Raw genomic sequence first — 15,327 nt, 5'->3', positions numbered from 1 at the left:
AAAAAAGGAGGGAAAAATAGAACAGTTAAAGCTGTGGTCTGCAAGTGAGCCACGTAACCAGTCAGCTTGTCTGGTCTTCGTGAATCCGTGACGTTACCATTCTGGATTTACTCTCCACGTCGGAAACTCTGGGGTATTACTTTCATGGTACAAGAATTTTCTCACTCTGTTTTGACAGAATTTCATTACACTTTAAAGAAAAAAAATTTCCCTTCTTCACTCCCTTTTCCTTCTATTTACAGTTTCCTTGAAGATTCCTAACTAACTTCTTCTACTGGGCTCGTCCTCGAGGCTTTTACAATAATGGGTCCGATCATCTTCAGAGGCTTTCAGTTTCGCTCTTCAGCAATGGCCCTGTCTTATGAAAGATTGGTTCGAGCCCAGGTCAATTACCAGGCTCATTCTTCATCATGTGAGTTGGATCCGGCCCATGCCGCCTTTAGTATTCTCAACTGCCCCCATAATCATTCCCTCATTAATTAGGGTGTGATTATTTACTGAACTAATGATGACTTGACGGCTCTAGGCAATCACGTGGGGCATTGAGCGATCGGCCTCGGAATCAATGTTTTTGAAATTTTAATTTCTTTAACTTCCTGACGTCTCGGTTGGTGGGACCACTTTCTCTATATATACCGTTCCTTCACACCTACAACTTCCTTGTCGTACCTATCATATATATTTCGCTGTCAATCCATTCTCTACAGGCAAATCGAATCTTCTCTGGTCAAACCAAATCTTCTCCGGCGAATCCTGTGAAAAGTTCATCATCTTCAGTTTCCTTACAACATCCTTTGCAACTCTCCATCTTCTCAAGGTTAGTTTCACTTCTTTCATCTTCTTTAAATCTTTGCATATTTCCCTAAGGATCGTAGTTGTTCTCACCATGCCTATAGATTTGGATGTTCTTCGCATGAAACTCCATCTCCCTTCTGATATTCATCTTAGGGAATGCCCTAAAAATGTAAATATTAAAACTGGTGCCGGCCTTCTTCCCGGTGAAACCTTGTTTTCCCTTCACCATCTCAACATTATTAGATTCCCTCTACACCCTTTCTTCTGTTATGTGTTCAATAGGCTAAATCTTTCTCCTCTCCAAGTTAACCCCAATTTTCTTAGGGTTTTATCCGTTCTGCTGCTTCTGAACTGTGACAGAGGCCTATATCTTAACTTAGTTGATCTTCTCCTCTGTTACAAGGTCAGCAAGATCAGGTTGGAGGACGTATATTACCACTTTTACCCTATTGAGAAGAGATCCATCTGTACGGATAAACTTAAGTCTGAGAAAGGGTAGAAGAATGGCATTGTTGGGGTTCGGGGGGCTTGGTTTACTCCAGCTGCCAAGGACTACCCTATCCTGAACGTCTTTGGCGAATGCTCCGTATCCTCTTACAAGAAATTCAAAACCCATAAAACGAACTGCCCTTGTGAAACTTGCATCCCTCACTTCTGTTCGTTTCTTTGTAATACTTTGGGTATCCCGCAAGATAATAAACTCAGTTTCAACATTTGCAGGGATAGGTTCACTTATCTGAAAGACCACGTTCTGAACGACATCCCTTCTTATTTGAAACTCCTCACGTCCGAGAATCTTAGAGATATTTCACTCCTCGGCACCACCACGAGTCAGCTTCGAATTCCTTCCTTCAGCTCGAAGAAGGATCCTCCCAGAGTCGTTGCTGCTTCCGCAGCTTCTTCTTCTCCAGCCTTGGCATCTTCATCTGCCACCACCTCCAGCACCACTCCGAACGTGGTGACTGTCAGCCCGATCATCATCGTTCCACCTACCAACCTGAACGTTGTTCCTCAAGTTCGGAATACCTCTGCCCCCACTGCATCCGTTTAGGATAAGGAGCGAGGAAAAATGCCTCAGCCTGAGAGTGAGGGCAACCCTGATGATATTTCTCTAGCAATGAGGATTCGAACTTCTGAGCCGGGCTTGCCTATCCCTCCTCAAGTCAAACCAACTGCTCCTTCTGGGTCCGGCACAGCTACCGTTTCCCCCTCTGGAGAAGCTCCGTGGACCCACAGATTCATCCGAGCTGATGGCTCAGTAGTGAGGCCGAGCGAAACCATGTTTAGAGAAGGCCCAACTGCCATGGCCTATTACAAGAACATGTGGTCTCCCAAAGACATTGAGGTTGCCAAATCTCTATCTTAAAAGGAAGTCTTCAACCGTTTTCCTCTGACTGCTATGGAGGCAATTCCCTACCCTCCTCCTGATTGCATTTAAAAATGTCTTCATATTACAATTCCTCTGGACATACGTTTGGCTTAATTAGTACTCATGTATTGTTTTGCAGACTCTGTTTAGCATGATGGCCATGCAAAAGCATGTTGAGGCTGCCAATGCTAAGGCACGCAAGTTCGCCAACAACCTTGACGCAGCCACCAAAGAGAATAATATCATTGGCACCAAGAATGCTAAATTGATGGTTCAGTTGAACAAGGCTAAGAATGAAAGGGATAGTCTAAAAAAGGAAGCGGCCTCCTTTCAAGATGAGAGGGACGCCCTTTAAATTGAGAAGAGCATCTGGCAGACCGAACGCGAAGCGTTTAAGGCTAAAAAAGACAATCTTCAGCTCTTGCTACATGACAAACAGGCAGAGTGCATGGCTTTTGAGAAAAGGACTCTGGATGAGCGCAATGCCTTGCTCGGCGTAATCGGCAAGGTTAACGACGGAGTAACGACTATACACGGTCGCTTCTCCAAATCGGTACCCTCATGTATGCTGAGGGGTACAGAGAGGGTTACAATGAACGTCTTCCTGCTGAGGGTCAGTCTAGTTCCAGTCCAAATGATGTTGATAAGGAGCTGGAGATCAACCCTCCTAGAATTTATGCTGACCCAGATCCTTCTCCTGCCGAAAAAATCTTTGACGAGTGTCAAGACATAGCTGCTTCTGGGGTTGTTCCTACTACTCTGGCTATCCAACCTTTGGATGTTCCTCCCTTGTCCACTATGGTTCTCCCTCCACCAGTTGCTGAGGGTGGACCCAACAGGATGGAGCAATCATCCAACTTGACTCTCCCCTCCAAGAAGACAGTACGGTTTGCGTTGAGCGTTGCCAAAAAGCTGAGGGCACAGGCAGGACTGATTAACATTTTGCAAATATTTCTTTTCCTTCTACATTGTATTCACTTCATTTGACCAAGATATGTAAATGTAAACTGATTATAAATGAAATGAATGTTTTTTTGACCAATTCTTGTCTCATAGTGCTTTAATCATTTCATTGTTGTCTCCGAACATCATTTGTTACCATTTTTTTTTTTTTTGAATGCCCTTTGCTACTTCGCTTTTCAGTTCTAGTAAGTGTTTAGCGTTCGGCTCATAATGCCAGCTGTCACTTACTTTGCTTAAGTGTCTGGCACTCGGCTAGAATGTCACTTGCCACTTGACTTTTTTTTTTTTTTTTCAGCAAGTATTTGGCGTTCAGCTCATAGTGCCAGCTGCTACTTATTTTGCTTAAGTGCCTGGCGCTCAGCTAGAATGCCACTTGCCACTTGGCTTTTTTTTTTTTTTTTAGCAAGTGTTTGGCGTTCGGCTCATAATGCGAGCTGCCACTTATTTTGCTTAAGTGTCTGGCGCTCGGCTAGAATGCTACTTGCGACTTGGCTTTTTTTTATTTTTATTTTTTAGCAAGTGTTTGGCGTTCGACTCATAGTGCCAGCTGCCACTTACTTTGCTTGAGTGCCTGGCGCTCGGCTAGAATGCCACTTGGCTTCTTCTTTTTTTTAGCAAGTGTTTGGCGTTCGACTCATAGTGCTAGCTGCCACTTACTTTGCTTAGTAAGAATAGTGCTAATCGAAAAAAATTTAACAAAACAAACTCTTTTCATAAATCTTGAAAATTTTGTACACTTGCGAATCACACAAGTCAAAACGAACATTGCTCGGAATAAAATTCTACTTCTACTGGTAGTACCTTTTCAGAGATGTGGCATTCCATGGTTTGTTGACCAATCTTCCAGCCATGGCTTCTAAAACATATGCCCCCTTTCCTATAACTTCTGCAACTCTATATGGTCCTTCTTCTAACTTTTCTTTTCAGAACCAAATCACCAGGTGTAAAGCCCCAATGCCTCACCTTTCTGTTGTGACTGTTCATAAGCGTCTGCTGGTATGACGCGAGCCTTATTGCTGCTGCATTCCTCTTCTCTTCAAGCAGGTTGAGGTTGAATTTCAACATGTGATCATTCTGCTCTTGATTCCACGCTAAGCTTCGAACAATGGGAACTTGGTGCTCAACCGGTATTACTGCCTCAGTACCATATGCCATGGCGAATGGGCTCTCTCCGGTCAGTGGTCTCGGAGTTGTTCTATACTCCTACAGGACGTTCGGGAGTTCATCCAACCACTTCCCATTTTCTTCTTCAAGCTTCTTCTTTATGCAAGCAAAGATCGTTCTATTTGTGATCTCTGCCTGACCATTTGCCTGTGGATGGTTGACTACTACTAACTTTTGATTGATTCCATACTCCTCTAGTAACTCCCTCACCTGCTTGCTATCAAGATTATTTCCATTGTCTATAACGATCGACCTCGGCACACCAAATCAACAGATGATATTACTCTAAATGAAGCGTCTCACATGGGTCTGAGTCATACTGGGATACGGTTCGGCCTCCACCCATTTGGTAAAGTAGTCTGTTGCAAGTAGAACGTACTTATTTTTTGATCTGTCGGTCGGTAACGGGCCAACCACATCTATCCCCCATTGCGCGAAAGGCCATGGTTTGGCCATTACGTACAAGTCTTTTGGTGGTTGGTGGATCATTGGTCCAAACCTTTGGCACTTATCGCATTTTCTCGATAATTCCTCCGCGTCTCGTAACATGTTTGGCCAAAAATACCCTTGTGTCATCGTTTTGTGTGCTAGAGACCTTCCCCCTGAATGATTACCACAAACTCCTTCATGGATAGTTCGCAGTATCTGCCAAGTCTCTGCAGGGGTAACACATTTTAAGTAAGGTCCTAAATAAGATCTTATGTACAGCTGATTGTATACTATGGCGTATTTTGCAGCATTCGATCTGATCCTTCTTGCCTCATCCCTCTGTTTGGGTAAAACACTATCTTGTATATACGCCATAATTAGATCTATCCAGCTCGGCTCATATGGTATGACATTCACTTGCCAGGGATCCGAGCTTGATGGTTCCTTAAGGATAGATGGCTGGCACAATACACCAACCGGAATCACCCTTGCCAATGATTCGCCTGAACTATACGCACTGCAAGCCAGCTGATCGCAACGATCGGCATCTTCGTTATGCTCCCTTGGCAATTTAATGAATTTGATCTGATCAAAACTTCCTGCCTCGCGCATAACGGCTGAACGGTATACCTCCATTGTTTCATCCTTGGTTCCATACTCCCCAGTTACTTGCCGAACGATCAACTGTAAATCACTGAAAGCGATTAAGCTTTTGACTTTTAGCTCTTTGGCCAACTTCAACCCAGCCAGCAGCGCTTCATAGTATGCTTCATTATTGGTTGCCCTGAACTCAAGTCTGATCGTTTGGCTCAGCGTAATGCCTTCTGGTGTTTGTAACTTGACCCCAATTCCTGCCCCCATCTGATTTGAAGAGCCGTCAACGAAGAGCTTCCACGAAGATTCTTTGGGACATTCCACTGGCTCATCCATATCATATTCCAGTAAGAAATTAGCTACAGCTTACCCTTTGATGGCTATTCGGGGTTCATACGTTATGTCAAAAGAACTTAGCTCTATTGCCCACTTTATCATTCATCCGGACAAATCGGGCTTATGCAAAATCACCCTTATGGGAAATATGGTCATAACGACTATTGTATGGGACTCGAAGTAATGCCTGAGCTTCATCTTTCCATTTACCAAGGATAAGATTAATCGTTCGGCCTTTGAATACCTTCTCTCTGGCTCGGTCAACGTTTTACTTACATAGAAAATCGGGAACTGTTTACCCTCTGCACATTATATCAGTACACCACTAGTCGCAATGTTAGACACTCCAAGGTACAAGAAAAGCTTTTCACCTGATTCTAGGGCATTCAAGACTGGTGGGTTCCGCATATATTCTTTCAACTTGGTCAGCGCTTGTCTCTGTTCATCCCCCCAGGACTATTTTCCATGATTCCTGATTATATCAAAGAATGGCTTGCATTGGTCGGATAACTTAGAGATGAATTGACTCAGTGCCGCTATGCGTCTGGTGAGAGCTTGGACTTCCTTAACAGTGCTTGGTTCTGCATTTTTTAGCAAAGCTTCCGCTTGGGATGGGCTGACCTTAATCCCTCTGTTGTTGACTACATGGCCAAGGAAGTGCCTGGATCCCACACCGAACGAGCACTTAGTTGAATTAAGCCTCATTCCATACCTTCGTAGTACGCCAAACACCTCCTGCAAATGCTTCAAGTGTTGGTCCTTCTGTTTGCTTTTTATCACCATGTCGTCGATATAAGCCTCCACCGTCTTGCCCATTTGATCCTTAAAAATCTTGCTAACCAACCTTTGGTACGTAGCTTCGGCATTCTTCAGTCCGAACGGCATAACCTTGTAGCAGTAGATCCCTCGTTCAGTGACAAAAGAGATTTTTTCCTTATCGCTTGGGTCCATTGGGATTTGATTATAGCCTGAATAAGTATCCAGAAAGGTCAGTCGCTCATACCCAGTTGTTGCGTCCATCATTTGATCAATCTTTGGAAGTGGAAAACTATCATTCAGGCAGGCTTTATTCAGATTGGTGAAATCAATGCAAACTCTCCATTTGCCGTTCTTCTTTGTACTACAACCACGTTCGACAACCAGATCGGGTATTGTACTTCTCTGATAAACCCAGCCTCTAACAATCGATTAACTTCGTCTGCAATGATCTGGTTGCGCTCCGGGGTGAACCTTGCCGGATCTACATTAAGGGAATGACAAGAGACAGATGGGTCAATTCCCGACATGTCCGAATGGCTCTAAGCGAATACATCTGCGTCGGGGAAAAGAAATCAATCAACTGGCGTTTTTCTTCCTCGGCAAGCCCCGAACCTACCTTTGTGGTTCGGTCTGGTCTCAAATGATTAATTTGAACTTCAACTAGGGGTTCCTCAGTTAGCACCGGAAGCACCTCCTCCCCGTTCGTGCTGGGGGGAGGTTTTTTTAATTGTTATTGTGTGCTAACAGATCGGATGGGAGCTTTTCCCTTCCCTGCGGCTTTCAGAGTCACCGAGTAACTTTCCTTTGTTGCAACCTGATCCCCATGGATATCAATCACCTTGCTCCGGTCCGGACTCAGGCATCTCATCACTTGGTGCAGGGTCGATGAGACCGTACCCTATGAATCCACCCTTTCCCCATCAACAAATTGTAAGAGGGATGGATCTCCACCACCACAAAGCTTTCGACAAGCTCCCTTTCGGCTGCCCGGACCAGCAATTCTACTGTGCCGATCAGTTCAACTCGTTTTCCATCAAATCCCAACAACGGATTCCCAATACATTTGAGCTCCTCTGGCTTGATTTCCAGCCGATCGAAGGTGACTCTAGGCATGATATTGGCACTGCTCCCTGGATCAATTAGCACCATTCGTACCAAACACTCTGCCACTGTCAAACTAACAACCAGGGGGTCTTCATGAGGAATCTGAACTCGCATTAGGTCTATTTTATCGAATCTTATCTGCGTTGATACGCTCTGCTGGTGCAGAGTGTTGACACTGCCTATTTTCCTCTTAATTTATGCTTAGCGAAGACGTGTTCGAAGCAATTCTTCAGATTCTTCGGTCCGTTCAGGTCGACCCTGAATTGTATTTATAATCCGAACGGACAGAGCGTTATGGTGGTTCGGCTTTTGATTTCTCTTGACTTGTTCAATTGGTCAATTCTGCTCTTGTGCTGGCCCTTAAACATATCCTGCAAACTCTTCCCTGGCGATCAGCATCTCCACTTACCTCCTTAGGTTCCTGCATTCATCAATCTGGTGACCAAAATCACTATGAAAAGCACAATGTTTAGATTGATCTCTTTGTTCGAGAGGTTGCCTGATTGGCAAGGGAGGACAAAACTTATCTTTACTTTCTTGGTATAGCCTTGCCAGCTGTAATACCCCTAATTTCAAAAGGATAGTCCTGGTATTTAATTTATTGATTAATTGAGTTTTTAATTCTTTAATTGTTTCTTTGACTTACTTGACTTACTTGAATTATTTGTATTATTTGCATTTATTAATTGGATTTTTAATTTTTTTTGCTTTAATGGTTTATTTATCTAATTATTTTTATTTGTTTAATTAGTTAATTCTTTTTTATTTTATATACGTGGTTAATTCTTTAATTGTATTATTTACTTGTCCTATGTTGGTGGGTTGTTTTTGTTGGTTAATTATTGTATGGTTCATTATTTTAATTTCATGGTTTTAGTGGGCTTAAGTTAATTACTTATTTGACAAATTAGGTTCCTATCAGTTTTTAGGAGTCACGTATTTAGCCGACATAATTTTTAACCTAGCGTTACTTGGATTAGGGTTAATGTTGAGTTTATAAATATGCACGTTAGGGTGGATTAGGGTTTAAAAATGAAACAAAACGTAAGTTTCTGTGGAGGCATTGAGGAAATAGAGGGAGAGCAAACAGAGAGTTTCGCTAGAAGATTTTAGAACGACATCGGTGTAAGGCAAGTTCTATACCTAACTCCCTCCCTTAGACTTGTATTCTTTACATCTTTAATACAATTCCAGGAGTAAATAATTCTTTACATCTTTAATAAAGGTTTGCATGTTTTGGTTTGCACTAAACTGTATATTTGCATGAACTGTTGTTATTCCGTTCTGATTCTTCTTTGCTTACCTCTTGTTCTATTGGATGTTAATTATTGTGGGATGGTTTTAAACCTCTCTGGAACACTAGAACCTAATGTTAAAATAGTATAAACCTGGACAGTAAGGGACAGAAGTGTGGGAAATCGCCGGAGATCAAACTGATGCACGAAGAAGAGAGAACAGAGGAAGTTGGAGGTGGAGGCGGCTCCACATAAGGGTGGAGCCGGCTCCAAGGGGTTATGGTGGTGGCTCCACATGGTGTGGAGTAGGCTCCACACAAGGGGGAGGCGGCTCCACCCTCTTTTTGCTTGTTTTCAGCTTGTTTTCTTGATTTTGGGTTGGTTTTGGTGCTACTGAGGTATTTAGGAGCTGTAATGGACAAGTTTGGCTGGTGTCTAAGATTAAATTAGAACCTCAGAGGGCTTGGTAAAGCATGGTAAACAATTAAAGTTGTTGCTTGAACAGTATATAAATTTTTAAGTGAATTTCGTGAACTGTTCTTGGAGGCGGAGAATTGAAATTGCATAACCTTAGTTATACAAGTTTTATCTTTGAATAGAGTTACTATTTATTCATGTTCTATAGTAAATTACAAGCATGACAAATTACAAAAGGATTATATGCTTGTGTTTGTTAAATTGATGTATTCATGTATTAAGTGTTATGTCAATTCTGGGATATCAGTGCAGTGTGGTAAAATAAGCTTGTGAACTTACATATTCTATTATGCTTACTTGGATGTTAATTGATGAATACATGTATGAACTGTATTACCAATTGTTGGATAGGGGGAGGTTAAATCAAATAATCCTGTTAACTTTCAGAATGTTATTATGTATTATGGAACTATTGATGTTAAAATTTAACGTTTGCTTTATTGTTGGGTTTAGATGATATGTACATGCATAGTCTATATTATCATTGGCTGGATGAATGGATTGTATGCACCGGTATGGGACGGTGGCATACTAGGGGGATTAGCTTAAAAACCGCTAAGTCCTACCTACTGGGAACTAAGGAATGGATTAACTAAAAGTAATATCCTATTGATTCATAGTGTCATGGCAACGTACCATTGAGCGGCACTACTACGGATTTTGGATGAATTTTAAATATATTATTATGGTACCTTGATATGAGCTTAAGTCTCAGGATCGATGGTTAGGGAGCGTATATACATGGGGATGCATAGCTGGCTACAATGGTTGGAGGTGTACCCTATTTAGATTTAAGTACACATGCCCACCTCGGGTGCGTTCTATATGTTGCCTCTATTCAGGTTGAGACCGACCTTTAGCCAGTGAGAGTCATTTAGTGTGAATATATATACTTACGGACTATATAGTTATTGTTGAGTTGGTTAGGATGTACATGCGTATCGAGTCTCTGCTTGGATTGTAGTAGGATAGAACTTGTTCGTGGGCCTAACCCACTTGTATTTTTCAGGTACACGACGGTTCCAGACCTAGACGTGTTCCTGCTGAGCAGAGGTTTTATTCACTCTACCGACAATGTAGGACTTCTCTTCGTAGCTTACTTCTGGATGTCTTATCAGTTATTTTATTACTGTTTGGATTATTAGGGGTCCACTAGAGATGGATTCCTGAGTTGTAACCTTGGAGGTTTTTGGAGATGGATTATTTCAATAATTATTTTGTCATTTTATTATTTGAGGATTTTATTTTAGTTTCTTTCAGCTTAAACTTTATTTCTTAAATTCATTTTGTATTTCGTGTTCGTTATAAAATATTAATTGTTAGATATTCCCTCGGCTTTGGGCCTGGGCCTGATCAACTCGTGTCTCGTATCCGAGGGGTATCTCACCAGCGTAACCTTGAGTGGAGTAATCAACTCATCCTCTCTGGGCCTCTTCTCTGCCTTCTAGGAGGTTTGACGTTGCGACGGAGTTTGTTTTTGCCGAATCTTGGCTTTGGACTTCTCTTCTGTGGAGATAATAGATGTCTTCCTAGCGTTAGCTGTTTCTTCTTTTTCCAAATGCACGAAACCGTCAGCTCTCTCGTTCAGTTCTTCCATGGTCTGTGGTGTGTTCACTACCAGGCTTGTGTGGAACGGTGTTCCACGAGTTATTGCTAATTTAAACGCTTGAACTGCTGTGGAAGGATGGCACTCTATCACCATGTTCTTGGTTAGGTTGAGCCTGGTAAGAAAGGCTTGGAGACGCTCATCCTCATGCTGCTTCATAGTGAACAGACTAAAGATATCTTTTGCCGGACGCTTATTCCCATAGTACTGGCTTATGAACCGATCACACAAACTACAGAAACTGTCCACTGAGCCCCTCGGCAGGTTCTTGAACCAGTTGAGCATCGGTTCAGCTAAGCTTGTAAGAAAACACTTGCACATCAAGGGATCATTCTCCGTGTTCAGTGCCATCTTCAACTGAATGTGATATACATGATCAATCGGATCGGTTGTTCTGTCGAACAGAATGAAAACAGGCATGGAAAACTTCCTCGGGCTTACAGCATTCAGGATCTCGTCAAACGGCGAATCAATCGTCCGTGCTGCCGAACATAGGGCCTCATTCTCTCTTTGAAACCTTGTGACGATTCTTTGATCTGTACGTTTTCTTTCCGAGCTCCTATAATCATATGTGGCCATTGAAGGCCGATAAGGTGGATCGAACGACCTTTCCTCAGTGAACTCCTTTTGTCAAGGCGAGTTAGTCTTGTGATAATCAAACTCCATATCATGTTCGCGACTGTGCCTTTCCTGATACAGATTGAAAGTTGTAGCTTCTTCCCGCTTGATCTGCTCACGATGTGGATTTAGATGTATAGATCTTCAACTCGACGAGCATTTGGCGGTAAATTCTCTATCCTGACCTCCTCGCGGTGAAGATCCACGTGGTTATCTCCCTCTTGCTCACCTTAATGTGCTTCATCAGGCCGCACGCCTCTTTCGCCCACCGGAGGCGGTCGCGGTGCAACCGGAACTTCTCAGCGCTCCATTCCAACTCTCAATTCTGCATTTTCTTTTCTCAGAGCTTTGATCATGCTCATTAGTTCATCAAGCTTCATCTGCTGGCCATTCTCCACTGGATTCTAACTCTCTGCTCCGATCATCATTCTGGATCATGCAAAGTCATTAACCGTAAATTTCTGATCAGATCTGAACTTCGCTAATGCGAACGCACTAGATCTAGATTCAAGCTTAGCTGAATTTTGACCGTGATTGGCCGAATCTGAATTGCTCCTGCAACGAACTCGCTAAATTCAGCAATCTCAACAAATCTCAACCACACAACTCACCAGAACAAACACAAATCAGAACTGCGTAGATCGAACGCCAACCTTTCAAAATCAACTGGAATCGAGATTCGGCCAGACAAATCACGATTTCACTGATCTTGATTCAGCCTTCAGCGATCAAGCTTCGTCTTCACGGACTACACTGGATCAAATCAATCTGAATCAAACATTAATCAATCCTCATCGAGTTCCCACTGATGGCACCATTGAAGATGCAAGAAATTTTCTATCTCTATTTTGACAGAGTTTCATTACACTTCAAGAAATTTTCCTCCCCTTCTTCACTCTCTTTTCCTTCTATTTATAGGCTATTTACAGTTTCTTAGAAGATTCCTAACTAACTTCTTCCATTGGGCTCATCCTCGAGGCTTTTACAATAATGGGCCTAATCATCTTCAGGGGTTTTCAGCTTCACTCTTCAGCATTGGGCCAACCTTATGAAAGCTTGGTTCGAACACAGGTCAATTACCTGACCCATTCTTCATCATGTGAGTTGGATCCGGCCCATGCCGCCTTTGGTATCCTCATACTTTATTAAAGCTGCAATCTTTTTATTATTTTTTATTGCTAAGAAATTCACTTTCAGATTCACTTTTTAGTACCAGTTGGAATTCGATGATGGTTAAACACATGTTGTATAGGCTCGTGTATACTATATTCATATAGGCTCGCATGTGTACATGAATATAGATTTATGAGCACGTTGATTGATAAATATACTTGTGTAGACTTGTATAAGTTTACGCGTATAAGCTAGCATGTATTGATGAACATAAAAATATATGCTTAAAAACACATTCAAAAAAATAAGTTTGTATAAGTTCATAAACGTAAAATCGTGAATGTGTGTTCGCAAACATAGACTTGGCTCGTAAACACGAAACTTATAATGGACTTACGCACGCACACCCATTGCGCACTCTCTTCTCGGTACTCAAAATTTAACTCAAAATGCATCTACATCGTTAAAGGATGTCTACATTATAAATCTCAGCAACTTCTCCCCCACAAGCAATGTGGGACGTCACAATCATCCCTCTTGAGGCTAGTGTACTTGCTATCCTAACCCGCATGGGCTTGTGTATCTCCCCCCCCCCCCCCTCCCCTCTCCATTTCCAGCTGAGGATGGGCTCTGATACTATTTGTCACAATATACCCAAAACATGTGTAGATATTATTTACTTTGCACTCTCGATCCTCTTGGTATTCACAGTTTTGCACAAAACACATCTACATGGTTAATGGGTATCCATAGATGTAAGTTTGCATGTGTTTACATAGGCTAGTATTTATTCACGAAAATAGGTTTATGAATAAGTTCATAAGCATAATCTTGTATAGGCTCATGAACGTATGTTTGTAAAAGGTTTATATTAGCTGCAAAATAACCAAAAGGCCTATAATCATTACGCCTCTTGAGAAAAGGAAAAATTAGTGCATCGTCCAGGACTGCATGGTCCCGGCCAATCCTAAACTGACACGCAAGAAAAGACTGAATAAAGCTAAATGAGGTCCCAGACCATTTAATAATTTGGGAAATTACACTGACATTTCTTGCTACCCTCTGTTATGAGAAACTCTTCTTTACGCAACAGTCGACTCTTTCTCTCCTCTAATCCTAATTTTCATTGATCACTACTCATGAGAAATCCTTCCTTCTACCCTTTAATCTTTTGCAAAATGCGACTCTCTCTTTCTGCAAAATGTGATCCCTCTTTAACCATATTTCTTAGTTAATTATGATTTGTTATATTTTCTGGGTTTAGTTATTTTTTCTGGGCATTCCTTAACTTTTTGTTTGGTTTATATTTTTCTTTTGATGTTCATTAAAATTCATTACTGGCATTCCATTTTTGGGTACATGTGATATTGAAATGTGGAGAACATGTACATGTTATAGAACTGATTTTCCATTATGGATCATCGAGTACATATATTTTTTTCATACTTTTTATTTTTTTGGATAATTCGGGGTATCTGAGGCCTTGACTAATCCTTGAGGACCAAGGAGGGGCGTCTCTCCACCCCGGGCCGAATAAGTCACTGAGTATGACAGTGCAAGCATGGCCTAAGTTATCGTAAACTCCTAGTAGAAATCAAACCCAAACCTTGGTGCTATTAAGCACCCAAACCCATGTAATTTTACCACTAAGCCAACCACATGGGTTTTCTCTTCTCATACTTGTGATCATTGATTGTTTTGGTTTTTACCTTTGTAAATGGTTTGATTATTTAGGTTCTGCATACACTTGGTTTTAGGTTATGTTAGTGTGGCATGGACTTTTATCAAGACTGAACATCAAATTCTACTTCTTTACAAAAGGAATAAGAGTAAATATGGTGGCAAAGTTCAATGGAAAGCTTAATGATACAAGGCATTTTACTTGTTTTATTGTCATTAGCTCAGGTTATGCAAACTAAATTTGGGGCATAAGTCAATAATGAAGGTTAGTTTGGTTTATTAAATTACTTAGAAATATTAAATTGGTAATTTCACAAATCAAATGTGTTAATACAAAAATCAAAGGGTATTCAAGTCATTTTACTATGTGCCAGAACATTGACACTGTATGCCGTGTCTTTCTCAAACAAAGAAAATTTCAAGGGGCAATTGGACACCACACAGGACAAGTTCTATCTATGTGTCATTTAGGCAAACTTCGGGAGTGTGAGAGTCGGTTCACTTTACCTTTTTTTTTTTTTCTTTCACTGAATCAAATACAAAGTTGTTGCTTTATTTGGTATGCTTTTGTCTCGATAATTCATTCTTTGTTTTTAACAAGCAAAAATTAATTTATTCATACTAGAATTTTTTACTAATTGCATTTGCTACTATAAATAACGCATTTTCTACTATGTGAATGCACTATGTTAAAAGATCAATGAATGATCCTTTAATAGTTTGATTATGTATATATACACACACTAATAAAATATACGTGTAATGCACATGAGTGAAAGTGTATATAATTGTATAAAAAAAAAGAAGTTATTATATATATATATATGAACAATTTTGCATTATTATTTATTATATATAAACATTATTAATATAACTGTTTTAACGAAACCTCAAAAGTTACGGCAAAACGCCAAAAGTCATGTTATTATTTCAATGAAAATAACTCATTTAAATGTAAATAAATATTATAAATAGAATTCATTTTTATAAGGGATATAGATAATGGCATAGCTATATTGATAAAGACATATTTATTAATATAGATAATGAAGCTATTGTGCTACACTTTCATAATATCAAAACTT

The 15,327-nt window shown here is 40.9% G+C and overlaps 1 protein-coding gene across 1 annotated transcript; it reads right to left on the bottom strand.

The window, feature by feature from the left end:
• Nucleotides 1-10,669: 10,669 nt before the first annotated feature.
• LOC132305378 (uncharacterized) lies at nucleotides 10,670-11,410 on the bottom strand. Its single transcript, XM_059803027.1, has one exon. The coding sequence runs from the start codon at nucleotides 11,408-11,410 to the stop codon at nucleotides 10,670-10,672; it is 741 nt and encodes a 246-aa protein (XP_059659010.1).
• Nucleotides 11,411-15,327: the final 3,917 nt, after the last annotated feature.

This window comes from Cornus florida, unplaced genomic scaffold, assembly GCF_030987335.1.
Source record: "Cornus florida cultivar Cherokee Brave unplaced genomic scaffold, ASM3098733v1 CherokeeBrave_3.0.0_Hap2_Chr04, whole genome shotgun sequence".
Taxonomy (NCBI): domain Eukaryota; kingdom Viridiplantae; phylum Streptophyta; class Magnoliopsida; order Cornales; family Cornaceae; genus Cornus; species Cornus florida.
The sequence above is the reverse complement of the archived record's forward strand: the minus strand, read 5'-3'. Positions and strand labels throughout refer to the sequence as shown.